This window comes from Schistocerca serialis, chromosome 2, assembly GCF_023864345.2.
Source record: "Schistocerca serialis cubense isolate TAMUIC-IGC-003099 chromosome 2, iqSchSeri2.2, whole genome shotgun sequence".
In the NCBI taxonomy this organism is placed as follows: Eukaryota; Metazoa; Arthropoda; class Insecta; order Orthoptera; family Acrididae; genus Schistocerca; species Schistocerca serialis.
In genome coordinates, this window is record NC_064639.1 from 305,351,288 (window position 1) to 305,368,162 (window position 16,875).

Consider the following 16,875-nt stretch of genomic DNA (forward strand, 5'->3'; position numbering starts at 1 on the left):
CAGCAGGCACCAGGTTGACTAACACTGACTTACTCTACGTCAAATTAAAGAGGAGATCAAAGTGATTCTGGCAGTATGCAACCAAGATTTGTGATTAATATATATGAGAAAATACAGCTCCGAGAAGAATTATGTACCTGACCTTCAGCATATCATAGAAGTTGTTAATGATTGTGGCTCTTATTGCAACTCCATCGAACTAAACACATGTAACATATCATAATTGATGAAGTTGTGAGACACTTTTTAATTGAAGTTTAATTGAAATCTGGAGATAATTTAATGCAAGATACATACACCATTAGCAAGATGGTATGTATTGGTAGACATAATGACACACTACCTCCAACATTTAGTCCGTAAAATACATATTTTTTCAATTTGCTGTTTATTAATTTGCATAGTTTCACCCGTAAGCTAGAAACGCTTATACATATCATAATTTTAAGTAGTGCAAAGGAAAGAGGAGGAAAAATCCCATAAGATGGCGCCATATACATATTTACCATAATAAGTTACAGCAAAGAGGTTATGAACTGATTTTTAACACTGCAACAAAACATTGCATTTATAGCTTTAAATTTTGGGTGAACAAATGCGCGTAAAATAAAGTGTAAGGTTTCAGTCCTCCTTAGAATTTTAGTCCACAGCTAATGGCGCAGTCATATTTTAGGTATCATATGTGCATTAAAAGTTGTGAATCAGGCTGTTGAATGTTCAACACATCAAGCGATGTAGATTCAGGGAGTTTCCATGGAGGAGTGGTATGGGGAGTTAAAAGGGCGCCGGCCATCTCGCAGTCGCTCATTATCTGGTATAAAACTGAAGTGGCAAGGGAATGTGTCGCCTCTTCTCACACTGTTGTCGATAAATCACTGTCGATTTACCTTGGCGGACACTGAATTCGTTTACTTGTTGGGTAAATATATTTGCAGTTGTGGACGATTACCATCTCCGTAGCTACCTGTTTTCTAACCAGTCTTTAAACTACACATACCTGCACTATTAATAAAAATTTAAATGAAAATTTTAAAACATCCCTGGAATAAGGTAACTTGCGGTAGAAGAAGAAAACTTACCTGAACTCTTGGGTGCTGGGAAAGCATATAGACCACGGCTTTTGCTATATCTTCCGCTTCCAAGTAAGGCATTGACTTGAAAGTCTGTGCCCACCTTTCAGACTGGTTCATCGCATTGGTTAACACGACCCCTGGAGAAATTTGCTGCAACAGAGGAATTAATTCTTAGTTTTCCGTATCTGTACAGTGATAAGATGATGTTTGTAATTCTGTTTTGTATATGTAGGAATTTTGTTATTTGTTGCTGCAAATATTGCAATTTTTTTTTTAAATTCGAGCCAACGTAATTTGGTCTCAGGGCAACAGTAAGGTTTGTTATTATACCTACCGTTGGAAATGTACCTTCTTACTAAACGTACGTATACTTGAACTGAGAACTTTTCTTCTAAACCAGAGTAATATCTATGCTTGGTGATTTTTACAAAATTAAATCTGAGACGGAGACTCAAAGTCGCCTTTCCCATGGGAACGTAAATATGTGGCTTAGAATCTCAATAGAGCACACAGTTTTGTTACATATATACTTGTCTACTACTTTAAAAATATATTTGTCATTGTTCGATTGTAAAGCCGTCTGCAAAACTTCCAATTTTCAAAATTGTGTTTATTTTACATCCGATATATTACTTGACTATAGAGTACTGGATATGTAATGATAAGACAGATATTTTGAAACTACATGTGTTTGTGGCTTACAACCTTAATTTATTGGCCATGAATTCCAGAATAAAATAATAAATTACACAAAGGTGGGAAATTAAAGAGAAGGGCCTGCATAACGAAAAGAACCAGTGCGTGTTGAGAGTTTCAAAGGTAGCATTAGGCGACAATCGACTGAAACAAGGGAAAGGAAGATGAATGAGTAGCACACATACAGGGTGTTTCAAAAATGACCGGTATATTTGAAAAGGCAATAAAAACTAAATGAGCAGCGATAGAAATACACCGTTTGTTGCAATATGCTTGGGACAACAGTACATTTTCAGGGAAATTACAGTAGTTACAATTTTCAACAACAGATGGCGCTGCAAGTGATGTGAAAGATATAGAAGACAACGCAGTCTGTGGGTGCGCCATTCTGTACGTCGTCTTTCTGCTGTAAGCGTGTGCTGTTCACAACGTGCAAGTGTGCTGTAGACAACATGGCTTATTCCTTAGAACAGAGGAGTTTTCTGGTGTTGGAATTCCACCGCCTACAACACAGTGTTGTTGCAACAAGACGAAGTTTTCAACGGAGGTTTAATGTAACCAAAGGACCGAAAAGCGATACAATAAAGGATCTGTTTGAAAAATTTCAACGGACTGGGAACATGATGGTTGAACGTGCTGGAAAGGTAGGGCGACCGCGTACGGCAACCACAGAGGGCAACGCGCAGCTAGTGCAGCAGGTGATCCAACAGCGGCCTCGGGTTTCCGTTCGCCGTGTTGCAGCTGCGGTCCAAATGACGCCAACGTCCACGTATCGTCTCATGCGCCAGAGTTTACACCTCTATCCATACAAAATTCAAATGCGGCAACCCCTCAGCGCCGCTACCATTGCTGCACGACAGACATTTGCTAACGATATAGTGCACAGGATTGATGACAGCGATATGCATGTGGGCAGCATTTGGTTTACTGACGAAGCTTATTTTTACCTGGACGGCTTCGTCAATAAACAGAACTGGCGCATATGGGGAACCGAAAAGCCCTATGTTGCAGTCCCATCGTCCCTGCATCCTCAAAAAGTACTGGTCTGGGCCGCCATTTCTTCCAAAGGAATCATTGGCCCATTTTTCAGATCCGAAACGATTACTGCATCACGCTATCTGGACATTCTTCGTGAATTTGTGGCGGTACAAACTGCCTTAGACGACACTGCGAACACCTCGTGGTTTATGCAAGATGGTGCCCGGCCACGTCGCACGGCCGACGTCTTTAATTTCCTGAATGAATATTTCGATGATCGTGTGATTGCTTTGGGCTATCCGAAACATACAGGAGGCGGCGTGGATTGGCCTCCCTATTCGCCAGACATGAACCCCTGTGACTTCTTTCTGTGGGGATACCTGAAAGACCAGGTGTGCCGCCAGAATCCAGAAACAATTGAACAGCTAAAGCAGTACATCTCATCTGCATGTGAAGCCATTCCGCCAGACACGTTGTCAAAGGTTTCAGGTAATTTCATTCAGAGACTACGCCATATTATTGCTACGCATGGTGGATATGTGGAAAATATCGTACTATAGAGTTTCCCAGACCGCAGCGTCACTGTTGTTGAAAATTGTAACTACTGTAATTTCGAAAGTTTGTCTGCCTGAAAATGTACTGTTGTCCCAAGCATATTGCAACAAACGGTGTATTTCTAACGCTGCTCGTTTAGTTTTTATTGCCGTTTCAAATATACCGGTCATTTTTGAAACACCCTGTACATGAAATAGTGACGGCAGCAGAGAATCATACAGCTAAAGGGTAGGTCCCAGTTCGAACTTCTTGCATAACACAGAAGGAGAAAATATAAAAATACAGCAAATGAAACAGACAAAAGGGATACGGAAGTCTAAAAAAATAAGCGTGACATGAAGTGCAGTATGGCAAAGCAAGAATGGCTGGAGGAGAAATGAAAAGCTGTAGCAGCATGCATAACTATGGGAAATATGTACGCCTCCTGTTGGAAAATTAAAGAGACCTTTGGAGAAAAGAGAAGCAGCTGTATGGATATCAAGAATTAAGACGGCAAGCCATTACTAAGCAAAGAACGGAAGGCTGAAATATATAGCTGGGTTGCCTAAGGGAGATGAACTTGAAGACAATATTGTAGAAAGGGAAAAGAAAGTAGATGAAGATGGCGCGGGTAATGCCACACTGTGAGAATAATTGAACCGAGAATTGAAAGACCGAAGTCAAAACAAGGCACCTGGAGAAGAAAATTCTCCCTCATAATAATTAATGAGATCTTTGGGAGAATATAAGAAAACTATTCCACCTAGTATGGTAGACATAGACGTATGAGGCAGGCGGAATACCCTCAGCCTTCCAGAATAATGCAATGATTCCAAAGCCAAAGAAAGCAGTAACTGACAGCAGCAAAGATTACCGAACCATCAGTTCAATAAGTCATAGTTGCAGAATGCAGGTCCAAATTATTTGTAGGAGAATGGAAAACCCGGTAAACGCCACCGTCGTGGAAGATCAGATTGAGTTCCGGAAAGATGGAGTAACACGCGTGGTAGTACTGACCCTACGACATATCCTACAAGAAGAAGATCCTACAAGCCTGAAGAAAGACAAGTCTTCTCATATAGCATTCATAGAATTAGGCAACTATTTTGACAATATTTACTGGAATCCACTATTTGAAACACTGAGAGTAGTAGGGATAAAATACAAGTAGCAAAAGATTATTTACAACTTTACAAAGATTATTTACAACTTTACAGACTGCAGTTATAAGAGTGGAAGGACACGAAAAGGAAGTAGAAGTTAAAAAGGGTCTGCGAAAGAAATGAAGCCAAACTTCAGAGTAAATGAATAAAAACTTCGACGTTTAGCGATGAGATCGTAATTCTGTCAGAAATAGTGCGGAAAATTAAAACAAAGACATTTAACGTTGTCAAATTATATCAGGTGATGTTGAAGGAATTGGGTTAGGAAATGAGACACTGAAAGCAGTAGATGAGTTTTGTTATTTGAGTCCCGAAATGATGACGATTGCCGAAATAGAGAGGATGCAAAATGCGGATTTGCCAAAAGTAAGGAAGGCGTTTCTGGAATATGGCTCTTTATGGAAGCAATACGTGTATATTAAACAGTAAGAACGACGCTTTTTAGATGTGATGGTACGGTAGTATGTTGAAAATTAGATGGATGGATCTGATAACTCATAAGGAAGTAACCAGTCCTTCGAATTGGGGAAAAACGAAATGTATGACAGGTTGACTAAAAGAACGGAATGATTGGTCAGAAACATCCTCAGACGCATTATGGAGGAAAGTGTGTGTTGGTAAAAATTGTAGAGAGAGAACAAAGATTGATTGCAACAATAGTCCTCAAATGGATGCTGGTTGCAGTAGTTATTCAGAGAAGTGCTCAGGATAGCTTAGTGTGGATAACTGCACAGAACCAATCCTCGGACTGAAAACCACAGTAACAACACATTAATCAAAGGATTCCTACATACGTATATGTCACTGACAGGATGAGATATATTGTCTTACCCCAACACGAATCTTGCTCTTTTTGGCGACGAGGTCCTTCCTGAGTCCTTCAGCCATGACCCTCACAGCTGATTTGTTGGCTGAGTGCATCCCGAGGCCATCACTCAGCGTCGGTTCATGGGCCGAAATGCTGGAAAGGAAAGTCACTCATAAAGCGTCGCCGAAGCTCAGGTTGCTCCGTATCAAGTTCCCATTCTGCGGACTACTGTGAAATTAATGGCAGAGCAAAGGCGGACGGCAAGATTGACTACTAAACTGTCTCTACACGAGCTGTAATTAATTGAACCTTGTCCTAGCAGTCCCTAAGAGAACAATACGTCGAGGGTGTTAATGTATCCCTAGACTCCTCAACACTGGCTCTTGAAATATTGTAGATAGGATTTCGCGGGATAGTTTGTGTCTGTCTTCACGTGCCTAACAATTCCGTTGCTTCATCGTCCTACCAAGAAACCGAAGTCTGCCACGTGCTTTATCTGCTACTCTTCATATCGTGACAAATTGCTACGTCAAACTATTTGTATGAGTTGACATTTCCTGCTGTGACTCGTAGTAATTGTACTCATAGTGTTGTGGCTTAGCAAGACAGCCAAGCCACTATGAGGAAGCGGAAAGGCACGCGTTTAAGCTCACGCAGGCTGGCGTGAGGTCTGGAACAGGTAAACTAATTGAGACTAGCAAATAAAGTACGTAGCTGCTGGAATACTTAACTTTAATCCATAATTGGTGAACATAGCTCTTGACGGTACATGTTTTACAGCATCAATAGTAACTGGTAATGGCGCCTTGCTAGGTCGTAGCAAATGACGTAGCTGAAGGCTATGCTAACTATCGTCTCGGCAAACGAGAGGGTAATTTGTCAGTGAACCAACGCTAGCAAAGTCGGTTGTAAAACTGGGGCGAGTGCTAGGAAGTCTCTCTAGACCTGCCGTGTGGCGGCGCTCGGTCTGCAATCACTGATAGTGGCGACACGCGGGTCCGACGTATACTAACGGACCGCGGCCGATTTAAAGGCTACCACCTAGCAAGTGTGGTGTCTGGCGGTGACACCACACAAAGGATACTTTGATTTTGCGTTTTATAAAGCGCACAGTTTCATATTTTTGAATATTTAAGGCAAGTAACCATTCATGACATTTCTTTGATATCTTATCAACATCTGTCTAGACATTTCTGCAGTTTCTTTTCAGATAATACTTCATTGCAGATAACTACCTCATCTGCAGAAAGTACTTGTTTATCATAACATCTCCCAGATCATCAATAAATAACACGAATAGCAAGGATTTTAATACACTATTCTGGGCAGGTCTGAAGTTACTGAAATCTGTCGAAGACTCTCTACCCAACATGTTGAACCTCCTTACCTAAATATTATAAATCCAAACACAAATGCCTTTCGATACTCCATATTATCGTCCTTCCTTAAATAGCGTTGGTGTGATACAAAGTGAAATACATTCCAGAAGACAATAAAAATAGCATCCCTCTCGTCATCTCGATCCTTGATTTCCGCGATGTCGTATGACCATAGTGCGAGTTGGGTTCTCATGACCGATGTTCCGGAGTCCATGATGATTAGAACGGAGGAAGTCATTCTGTTCTTGATACCTCGTAACGTTTGATCTCAGAACTTTAATGTATCCTCTCCCTCCAGTGCGGATTTTTGTGATATTAATATTAAATAAGAAGGTACAATGCTAAAGATGGAAATACAAATCACATTTCCAGAATGAGATTTTCACTCTGCAGCGGAGTGTGCGCTGATATGAAACTTCCTGGCAGATTAAAACTGAGTGCCCGACCGAGACTCGAACTCGCGACATTTGCCTTTCGCGGGCAAGTGCTCTACCATCTGAGCTACCGAAGCACGACTCACGCCCGGTACGCACAGCTTTACTTCTGCCAGTATCTCGTCTCCTACGTTCCAAACTTTACAGAAGCTCTCCTGCGAACCTTGCCGAACTAGCACTCCTGAAAGAAAGCATACTGCGGAGACATGGCTTAGCTAGTTTGGAACGTAGGAGACGAGATACTGGCAGAAGTAAAGCTGTGAGTACCGGGCGTGAGTCGTGTTTCGGTAGCTCAGATGGTAGAGCACTTGCCCGCGAAAGGCAAAGGTCCCGAGTTCGAGTCTCGGTCGGGCACACAGTTTTAATCTGCCAGGAAGTTTCACAAATCACATTGCCAACAAGAAATCAAAACGTACTGTTATAAAAATTAGGAAGAAGGTATTGAAGCTTACATTGTTTTTGAGGTATAAAATGAATTTGCAAAATATTATTTCTTTACTCACGTGGATTTTGCTATAGGCCCAAAAGTCCTCACCACAAGACCATTTCATGGTTGTCAATGCAAAGCAGTAGTCTCTACAGTAGTAGGAGTAATAATAATAATAATAATTACATTTAGACTTCGTTAAAAGTATAGACTGCAGGTTGAACATATAAATGTCGAAATGTGAAAACGATAACGCGCTTATGGCGAGTGATTATTGCGTCACCAAACTGACTATACCCCCCCCCCCCCAACTAATTTAAAATGCCAAAAATTATACGAAATATATCATTTTAAGGAAATGACAGGGTAGTGCACTCATCTATCAAAATAATGTTGTAAATGACTTGAAACAGAAATCATGATACCAGAATGGCATACCATTCTAACAGTGAGGGCTCAAATGGCTCTGAGCACTATGAGACTGAACATCTGTGGTCATCAGTCCCCTAGAACTTAGAACTAATTAAACCTAACTAACCTAAGGACATCACACACATCCATGCCCGAGGCAGTATTCGAACCTGCGACCGTAGCGGCCACGCGGTTCCAGACTGAAGCGCCTTTAACCGCACGGCCACACCGGCCGGCTCTAACAGTGAGGCTCGTGGAAGAAGAAGGAAGACTGACTGTCATTTCCCTTATTTTTAAAGCAAAATGATCGAAAAGTTCATAGATAATTGAGACACAGAAATAAAGTTCATATTCTGAAATACAGCCTTATAACTACCATAATAGAAACACAATGATGTGCTAAATATGCTCTCATATTCTGCAACACTTGGATGTCACTGATGTTTGACCCTAATTTGGTGTATCATCTCTCCTTTAACCCAGTCACCGGTCAAAGTTATTGGTTCGAGAGATTTGCGGTATATTATGGTTGAACGAGGGGCTCACCCAAACCCAAAATATGTAAGTAAACTCTCAGGGATCCCATGGTCCCTAGGACCTTGTCCATTTTTGACGATTTCTGGCTACTCTGCGAATATTTCTTCCACATACAATTTGAAACGCTATATCTACGGGCACTAATCGCTACAGAATATCTGATGATGGATAAATGCCGAAAGGAGTTATACGAGCAGTAAAGTCATTCCTAGCCTGATATCTAACATTTATAACTGCGACGCAGTAAGCCTGAACGGAAAACTACTGATTATTGTAGTAAAGGTCGTCTGCCTGTCGCATGACTTTAGGTGACATCCATATTATTGAATTTCAAACATTCTCGAATATCTGCCACAGATATCCTGCCAATAGCAATGTCGATAACAGGCAAAAATGGTAGAGATTCTCGATTCACGGAACTGATGGACTGTCCATATACATAATTAAGATCGAACGGAACCTTCAGTGTGCGAGACCTTCTCTCATTTGGCCAGTTTTTTAATCGCGGGATGACACTTTTTGACATACCCATTATTATAGTAAACCTTTGACCGGCTTCGAGCTGTCCGACTTTTCGCTCACGATCTAAGTACTCAGATGGTATCCTGCAGATGTGCTGCCGTACTGCGGAACGTCGCGCTGATCGTTTTCCGAGAAACCTTCTCCACAACAACTGTCGAATGCATGCAGAGCGCTCGTACACAGGCTTCGCATACAGTTAACACGTCCACGTTTCCTTTTACTGTCATTGGTTGGTTGTGCTGTAGGAACAGACAGTTATTTCTTAGCAAGTGAGGTTGTTTCTTAGCTATTGTCAAATAGTGTATTTTTACTTCATGGAAACGAAGAATAAATCCAGGAAACAACAGCAGACCTTCTCGGCCTAAAATGTTGTTCGAGCGATCAGGAAGTCGTGGTAACTACGTTTTATAATGTAGTCGTCGTGCGGGTAGCGAGTCGTAGAACTTGTGACAGGTTTTGCATCCGTGTAAGGAGCCTGAAGTTCTAACCACTTGGCACTGAAATCGAAAGCAATTAAATTTGGCATCAGTAAGTAAATGTGGTCGAAAAAGATATTTTTCCTTGTGTGAAATATCATACCATATAATTGACAGCGGTACTGTATGTCAAAATGTATAATGCCACGTACGCCAACGTCATATGAGAAAAAAAGAGTGTAGCAATGTTTATAATCATTATTGAAGCTGCGAAGTGACTACGTCAGTAAGCATTCGATCTGTAGCTACCAAGAATTTTGGAAAACGTTAATGCCCAAGAGGGCTGTCATTAAGAGAAGGGAAATAGTACATGTCTAAATGTCAACAACGGCGTAAAGGACTGATGGAGTGACAGATGAATCACTATTGGAGTCAGTCCCACAACAATCACTAGTGCCGTACCTACTTACTGAATTATTCACAGAAGTTTGTACACGTGTCTGTTGTCGCCTTTACAAGCCTCGTCACATAAGCGCTGGCTCCTACCTGCTGATGTGGATGATGAAGCCGTCGTCGACGCCCCTCCTCATCATATCCTGGACCGCCTCCCTAGTACAGATGGCCAGGCCAAGCTCGTTCACCTCAAACATCTGCCTCCAGTGTTCTGTTTTACCGGCTGTGTAAGTCAACACAGATGAGCATCAGTCAATTTTCTAAATATAGTTAGATAACTTAAAGCGCAATTTTGACGCAGCAGTTTTAGAGAAAGAGACAGGTAATAAAAATACATTTCACTTTTCACAGATGATAATATGGGGATTTATGCTTAAAAAGAAATCGATCAAGAAAATAAGTTAAGAGGAGACCTGGTACCTGTCGTGCCCACTTTGATTTTACGTTGACACTGATTCGTTTCCTCAGTGGCTGTTTAGAACAGCGATATGAGATTTATACTGTATATTAACCACAGTTTCGCTTTGTAACAGTAAACAATGAAGGCGTTTTCGTTAATACAAATGCTACCATATTTTTTTACTCAATATCTACATTTATGATAGATTTCGACAGCGTAAATGTAATAAAATTAGCCCTTAACTCCCGAGGCAACTTTTCTGTGACGTATATCATAATGTGGAGTCTCTGGTACCCTACGTTTAAACAGTGATTTAAGGCCCAAATCTTCTGAAATTGTTCATTTATTTTTACAATTATTGTTCATTTATTATTACAATTACTTAAGTGTTGTTTAAATACTCAGTGTAAATTTAATAGCACTAAATACCTCTTGCCGTATTTACTTCAGTCCTAGGCTGCTCGAACCACTGTAGCACGAAACTGGTCTTTTTATAAGGACTGTTATCCTGCTGGAAAACGCCTTCGCCTTAAAAGAAGGCATCAAGCATGAACGGATGCAGATGATGCGCAATAACGTTTGCGTTGTCCAACTGTCACTGTGTCTTAGATTACCTACATAGGTCTCGAACTGACGTACGCCTAGATGATGACTTGACTGGACATGGGCATGGATCTGGTGTAACAAGAAATGTGAATCGTCTGGCCAGGTGTCACGTTTCCAGAGACTCATGATCGAATCTCGGCGTTCCTGTGCCTACTGTAGTCCAAACTGACGACGTCTTTAGGTCAATGGGTATCTGTATGGGGCATCTGCTGTGAAGCGTCATGTTAAGAAATGTACCTTGAATGGTGTATAACAAAACACTTGTTTCAGACCAGCACTGTACTCTGTTGTCAGATCTTCTGCAAATCGCCGCCTGTCCTATTCGGGGCGAGCAAGCCTCCGACGTCCGCTGTCTGTGACGAAACGTGAACCTGCAGTACCCCGACGCCTGCTCGTGGTTTCGCCGTCCTCCAGCCGCCTTCCACAGGGTTCACGACAGCAGCACACCAGCAGCCGACCAGTTCCGCCGTTTCCGAGAAGCTCATTCCCACGCGCCTCGCCGTAGCAACCTGCCCCACCTCACAGTCTGGGTTTCTACATTTGCGGCCTGTCTCGTCGCTAGAATGATTCTGCGATCTCCGCTGTTCCATTTATATACTCTCCTTCATCCTCGCAACCTCACGGGGCTGCATTCAGTCACGCTGTGGCCAGTGGCCATAACGTTTTGGTTCAGCAGCGTGCTTCTTTATGGCATGATGAAAACGTACAAGTGATTGAACGGAAAACGTATGCGGAATCAAAATGGCTGAATAAAATTAATAACGGAGAATTTACGGCCGATATATGACGCATAACGTGGAAATAAATTGTTACAGATGGAATTAATGTATAATTAACTAGGGGGTAACGTTACTTCATATTTTTAATCTCTGCTAGATGCACAGAGTATCCTCATTTCTGGGTAAATGAGAAAGTAATGTCACTCTATAACAAAACTACACGGGAACAAGTTAACTGACACACCTTAAATGCTGTACACCAGGGCTACACACCGTAGACTGTAGGTAAATAATCGTTACTGAAGAACAAATGGGCTTTAGGAAAGGATATTCAACTGCTTACGCTATTTTTATTTTATGACATCATAAAAATATTGACACTGTAACCAAGGTAAAAAGTTGACATTTATACATGGTCCAGTGACATTACTGTGACCACCTCCAATGTTTGATGTCAACGTGCAGTAATCTCCTGAAACTAACAGAGTCCTAGCTTCTTTTTGGCCTTTGTGCCATCTTTGGTAGATGTCATTAAGGATGCTCAATCTCCCATTTATAATTTGTAACTCGCCAGCAACTTTTATTTCAAACACGTATCAGAATGTGACTGTCATCACAGTTGTCAAACACCACACTAGAGGAAATTGTCCTGTTAATCAAGTAAATTGTATCAAACCTCTATTGTGTTCTTGTGGAATAACAGCTCAGAAAGGTAACCCACCATTTGCCTTATGCGTGTGACTGAGAGACCTTCAGGCTGCACTCACCACAGCCAAAGTGCCGGACCAGTAGGCATTAATTCTGGTCGCAGTACCTACGCTCGGCTGCTTTGTCTTGAATTTTGCTGAATTTCTTTGTTGACAGCAAAATGTACAGATGTGCTCTAATTTCAGTAAATATTTACTCTAGCTGATAATCAGTTGAGAAAGAATTTTCACTCTGTGGTTGTATGTGCGCTAATATGAAACATCCTGGCGGGTTAAAACTATATGCCCGACCCAGATTTGAACTCGGGACCTTCGCTTTTCTGGGGCAAGTGCCTTGTTAATTCGCTACCCAAGATAAGAATTAGGTGTCGTAGGTAAATCTATGTAGCACAGTTTGTAGGGCACTTGTACGCGAGAGGCGAAGGTCCCGACTTCGAGGCTTGATCCGGCAACAGTTTTATGTTCCAGAACGTTCGATAATGCATTCATTCACATTTCTGATCATTTACACGTTAATTCAACGTAAATTCATTAAAATGTGAGATATTTGATTTTCCGTTTGCATACATACATATAAAATCAGTGTCGTAGTCGGCACCGGCGCTGTTGACGAGGATGTCGACACCTTTGAGGTTCTCCCTAATCCATTTGAAAGCTGCGAGGATGCTTTCTTCTTTTCCCACGTCTCCCTGAAGAGCGTACAGTTTGCCCGGCGCCCCCTTCACTTCAAGAGCCTAAGGAAAAACAGAAAGAATGCTTTTAAGTGCTTCATAAGATAATAATGTCAACAGCGATATGAAACTCGACACCGATATGTTGCTCTATCACAGAATGGTTAGACAGGTTGTTTCATGTACGGCACGAGCGTTGGTCCGTTGTTGTGAGGGAATCAGTACCACTGCAGGCTGTCTGCAGCTGCGTGACTCTTCGGTCTTTGTGTGGACACTGTGGCAGGTGGGGTTCCGATTTTAACTGAGAATCAAGTAGACGAATAGGAGTGGCCTTGGAAAGAAGAATGGGTAAATCGTTGCGCTGTTTAACTCTCCGTACTGCTGTGGCAGTTGCCTCTGCGCTGTTCAGGAATTCAAACAGAAACCTGGCGAAGTAACAGTAGTGTGTCCGTTAACCAAGTCACATTCTGCTACCGCGAATGGCGCGAAGGAAGAATGGTTGCCGGTAAGCCTCTAAATTAGCTCTAATTTCTCGAATTTTCTCGCCGTGGTCATCATGCGAGATGTATATGTCGTCCAAGTCTTCCCGGAAAGCGCTTTATCTATATTTTTACCTGAATTTCTCCGTAATTCACAACATCTCTCTTCTAACGTCTGCCAACTGTTTAGCATCCCAGTAGCCCTCTCGCCCCGACTTAACGATGTCACGACGAAACGGTCAGCTCTCCGTTCCATCATCTCCATGTCTTCTATCAGTCCTACCTGGTAAGGACCATATATTGATGAACAATACTCAAGAATAGGTAGAAGATTTCCTTCGTGGACGACCTATATTTCCTTAAGATGCTTCCTATGAATGTCAGTATGGTATCTTCTATTTGTTTTATGCTATCATTCCACTAAACATCGCTCTGGATAGTTACTCCTAGTTATTTTACGGTAGCTACATTTTCTAGCAGTTTCTCATCAATATTGTAGTTGTACGTTAGTGGCTTTCTTTTCCTGTGTATGCGCGATGTGCTACATTTATTTATGTTCAGGATCAACTGCCGGACCCGGCAACATCGATCAGTCCTCTTGCAAGTCCTTCTGCAAATCGCTGCTGTTCTCTGGCGCTGCAACTTTGTTAGAGACAATTAAATCGTCTGCGACTAGTCTTGAATTGCATCTGACGCATTCTAGTAGATCACTTATACACATTTTAAACAGATGACGGTCCGATGAACGTTGCAGTATTGAAGTTCCTCGTCAGTTACATGTCGAGAATTTAGATTAAGTGATAACCTGAGTGTAGTCAGGAGTTAGTGTAACACGTATTATTGGAGCAATTTCTCCCCGCCATAAATGGTTGTTAAGATCGGTAGCCTGATTTTCTGGGATCTGGTGTACATTTTGGATGCTCAAGAAGAGTGGGTCAGAGACCGCCATGTTACTTCCCCAGGTAATTTTAAGTTGCTTACTGAAGAGTGAGTGTATGCAAGCGGTTATTTAATCTTACTTCTAAATGGAAACTAAAAACGTTATTTTCAAGGAATTGAAACTAATGTTACAGCGAGTTTATAAAAGGTTAAGTTTATCTTCTCTGACTACACAACATAGATAAATTTTATTTCTTTTCATATGAGAAACGTAAGGTACTGTAAAAACCACTAACATTTAGGTAAATAGGCATCTCTCGAGGAACTAGAACATTAGGTAGATGCGACATGACAACACAGGCAAGATTCGGCGATCGTTCAGTGCCGAGGACAGCGTGCTCGTATTTGACATACAAGTCTCAGGAATAATGAGTTGCCGAGTCTCTTGCCGAATAGCTAAAGGAATAAATATCGATTTATGGTGATAAAGTGTCTAAATTTGTCTGGGTTATCAGTAACAATATCTTCTACAATGGCACGGTGGGAGTGCGCATATGCAACTCATTAGCGCAGCCTTCCTCCTACTGAGTTAAGGTAGTGATAATATAAACAGTTACTGGTCCTCTCTGGGGAAGCTGTAAAACTGTCACATGCACCATGTAAACACATTTTCTGGACCTTGCGGTGGGTGATCGTCCATTACTGTCGACTCTGTGTAAAGTGTATGCTACACGCTTCTCGAGAGTAATGAACTGTCGCGTCTTTTCCTGAAACGCTGAAGAATAAGCTGTGGATTTACTGTGACAATATACGGAAATTTGTCTATACAGTAACAGCCCCTCCTATCCAAAAATATGTGAGAATGCCTTCCGAAAGGATCTGCTGAACCGTCCCTCGTATTCTTCAGGAAGGGCCTAAATCTAGTTAGGAGTGTTTCACAGACCGACCTTGATCAGTTCCACTCTCCTGGCGAGGCCGACCACGTGGATGCCGTGCTTGAGCAGCTCCTGAGCGATAGCGGCGCCCATGCCGGAACTGGCGCCAGTAACCAGGGCCACGCGGCCAGCGTACTTCTCGATGCCCATGTCTGATGCTGCTGTCTACTGCTGCCGCTGTCTGGTGATGAGTGTTTCCTCTAGCATCAACGGATGCTATTTATAGGGCTGGCGGCGGAGCGCAGACGCTTCATACTACTACGTCTCCCACTACAGCAGATTACGCCGCCGTCAAGTGACCACGTAGTAAGATAAGCCAGGTGCGAAGTCCATCGGTACCGCCGCCTGACACAATACCTGAAGTTTGCATCATTTGCCTTTATCGACAAAGTAATTGCTCTTGGCAACTAAAGGAGTTACGGCGCTCAGTTATTTGCACAAGTCAGCAAGCTACTTCCGTGTGATCAATAGTTTCTTTCTAAACTAAATTTGTGCTGAACTTATATATCTTACTAGCTGGCAAACCCGGAATTCTTCTGGTATTTATTTTGCTAATTTTCTATTGGAAAATAAAACAACAAACAAACAGTTTTTGTAGTGTAATATCGAAAATACGAGCAAAAGTCCTATAAAAATGAGACTCGAAAGCAATACTTGTTGAATGGGCCATTCTGTCCTATAATAACCTTCTATTGACACTACGCGTGGTGCAGACATCCTGCAGCTCGCTGTATCAAAGTACCTTGAATTCGCATGAAAACACCTTGTAAGGCTTCCATACATTTTCAGCCGTTGTAAATATTTCCCCTCTACTGTAGTGGGAGAAACATGCATGAGTGCACTGCATGGGTACTCTATAAGATCCTTGACTGTGTTCAATGTCGCTTTGTCGCTAGCCAGTTGTACATCGTTAGGACATTCTTATTACTGGCACAGTATCGAACAGATGAGTTTGAGAGAAGAAGATCTGGTGTTCGTGAGTCTGGGAGATATTGTCTTCAATACTTTATTATGGAATTGAAAACTTGTTTATAAAGCTGTTTTCTTGACTGTATGGATGGAGAAGATTTTTGTAGGAATATTTCAAGGTAACCAATTCACGCACAACAATGAAATGTCTGTTTGTCGGAACTATTGATTGAAGGAAATCTTTGTCCCTTAAATAACCAATAATATTCATGATTAGTGCTGATTTCATCACTTTGTTTTCATTCTGTCACAAATAACGCAAATGTCTGTAATTCTTGTTATGAGTGAATTTTGAAACTGTTGCAGAGTCTTTTTGGGCAATAATGAGAGTCCAACTTTTCAAAAATGCTTTTCTTTAAAGTGAACCCTTCTCCATCATTCTTAGCAAAGTTTTAAACATTTTGACGTGTGTGCATTGCACTTTACACCACACGCAGCTCCGGCTGTTTTTGACAAGGAAAGATAAATTTGCTAGTGAGTAGATCATTTTTCTTTAGCTGTTACATTCGCAGATTTCACTTTGCTTTCGAGAACGTCATTACACTATACACAAAACAGCATGCTGATCATAGGGCAAGTCACTTTTTTTTCAGGGCAGATCTCACTTTGCATTCTTATGTGCAAACAGTGCGTAGAATTTTCAGGTGTTGTGCTAGTAAGGAGGTTAATTTACGGTGAA

The 16,875-nt window shown here is 41.7% G+C and overlaps 1 protein-coding gene across 1 annotated transcript in view; it reads right to left on the reverse strand.

The window, feature by feature from the left end:
- The window catches only part of LOC126457077 (dehydrogenase/reductase SDR family member 11-like), a 156,897-nt gene extending 141,496 nt beyond the window's left edge, over window positions 1-15,401 (reverse strand). The window contains exons 1-3 of the mRNA XM_050093079.1: window positions 15,240-15,401; window positions 12,835-12,997; window positions 9,925-10,054 (exon numbers count right to left, since the gene is read on the reverse strand). Coding sequence (XP_049949036.1) covers window positions 9,925-10,054; window positions 12,835-12,997; window positions 15,240-15,377 — 431 coding nt within the window. The 5' untranslated portion in view covers window positions 15,378-15,401. The remainder of the gene's footprint in view (window positions 1-9,924; window positions 10,055-12,834; window positions 12,998-15,239) is intronic.
- Between the last annotated feature and the right edge of the window lie 1,474 nt (window positions 15,402-16,875).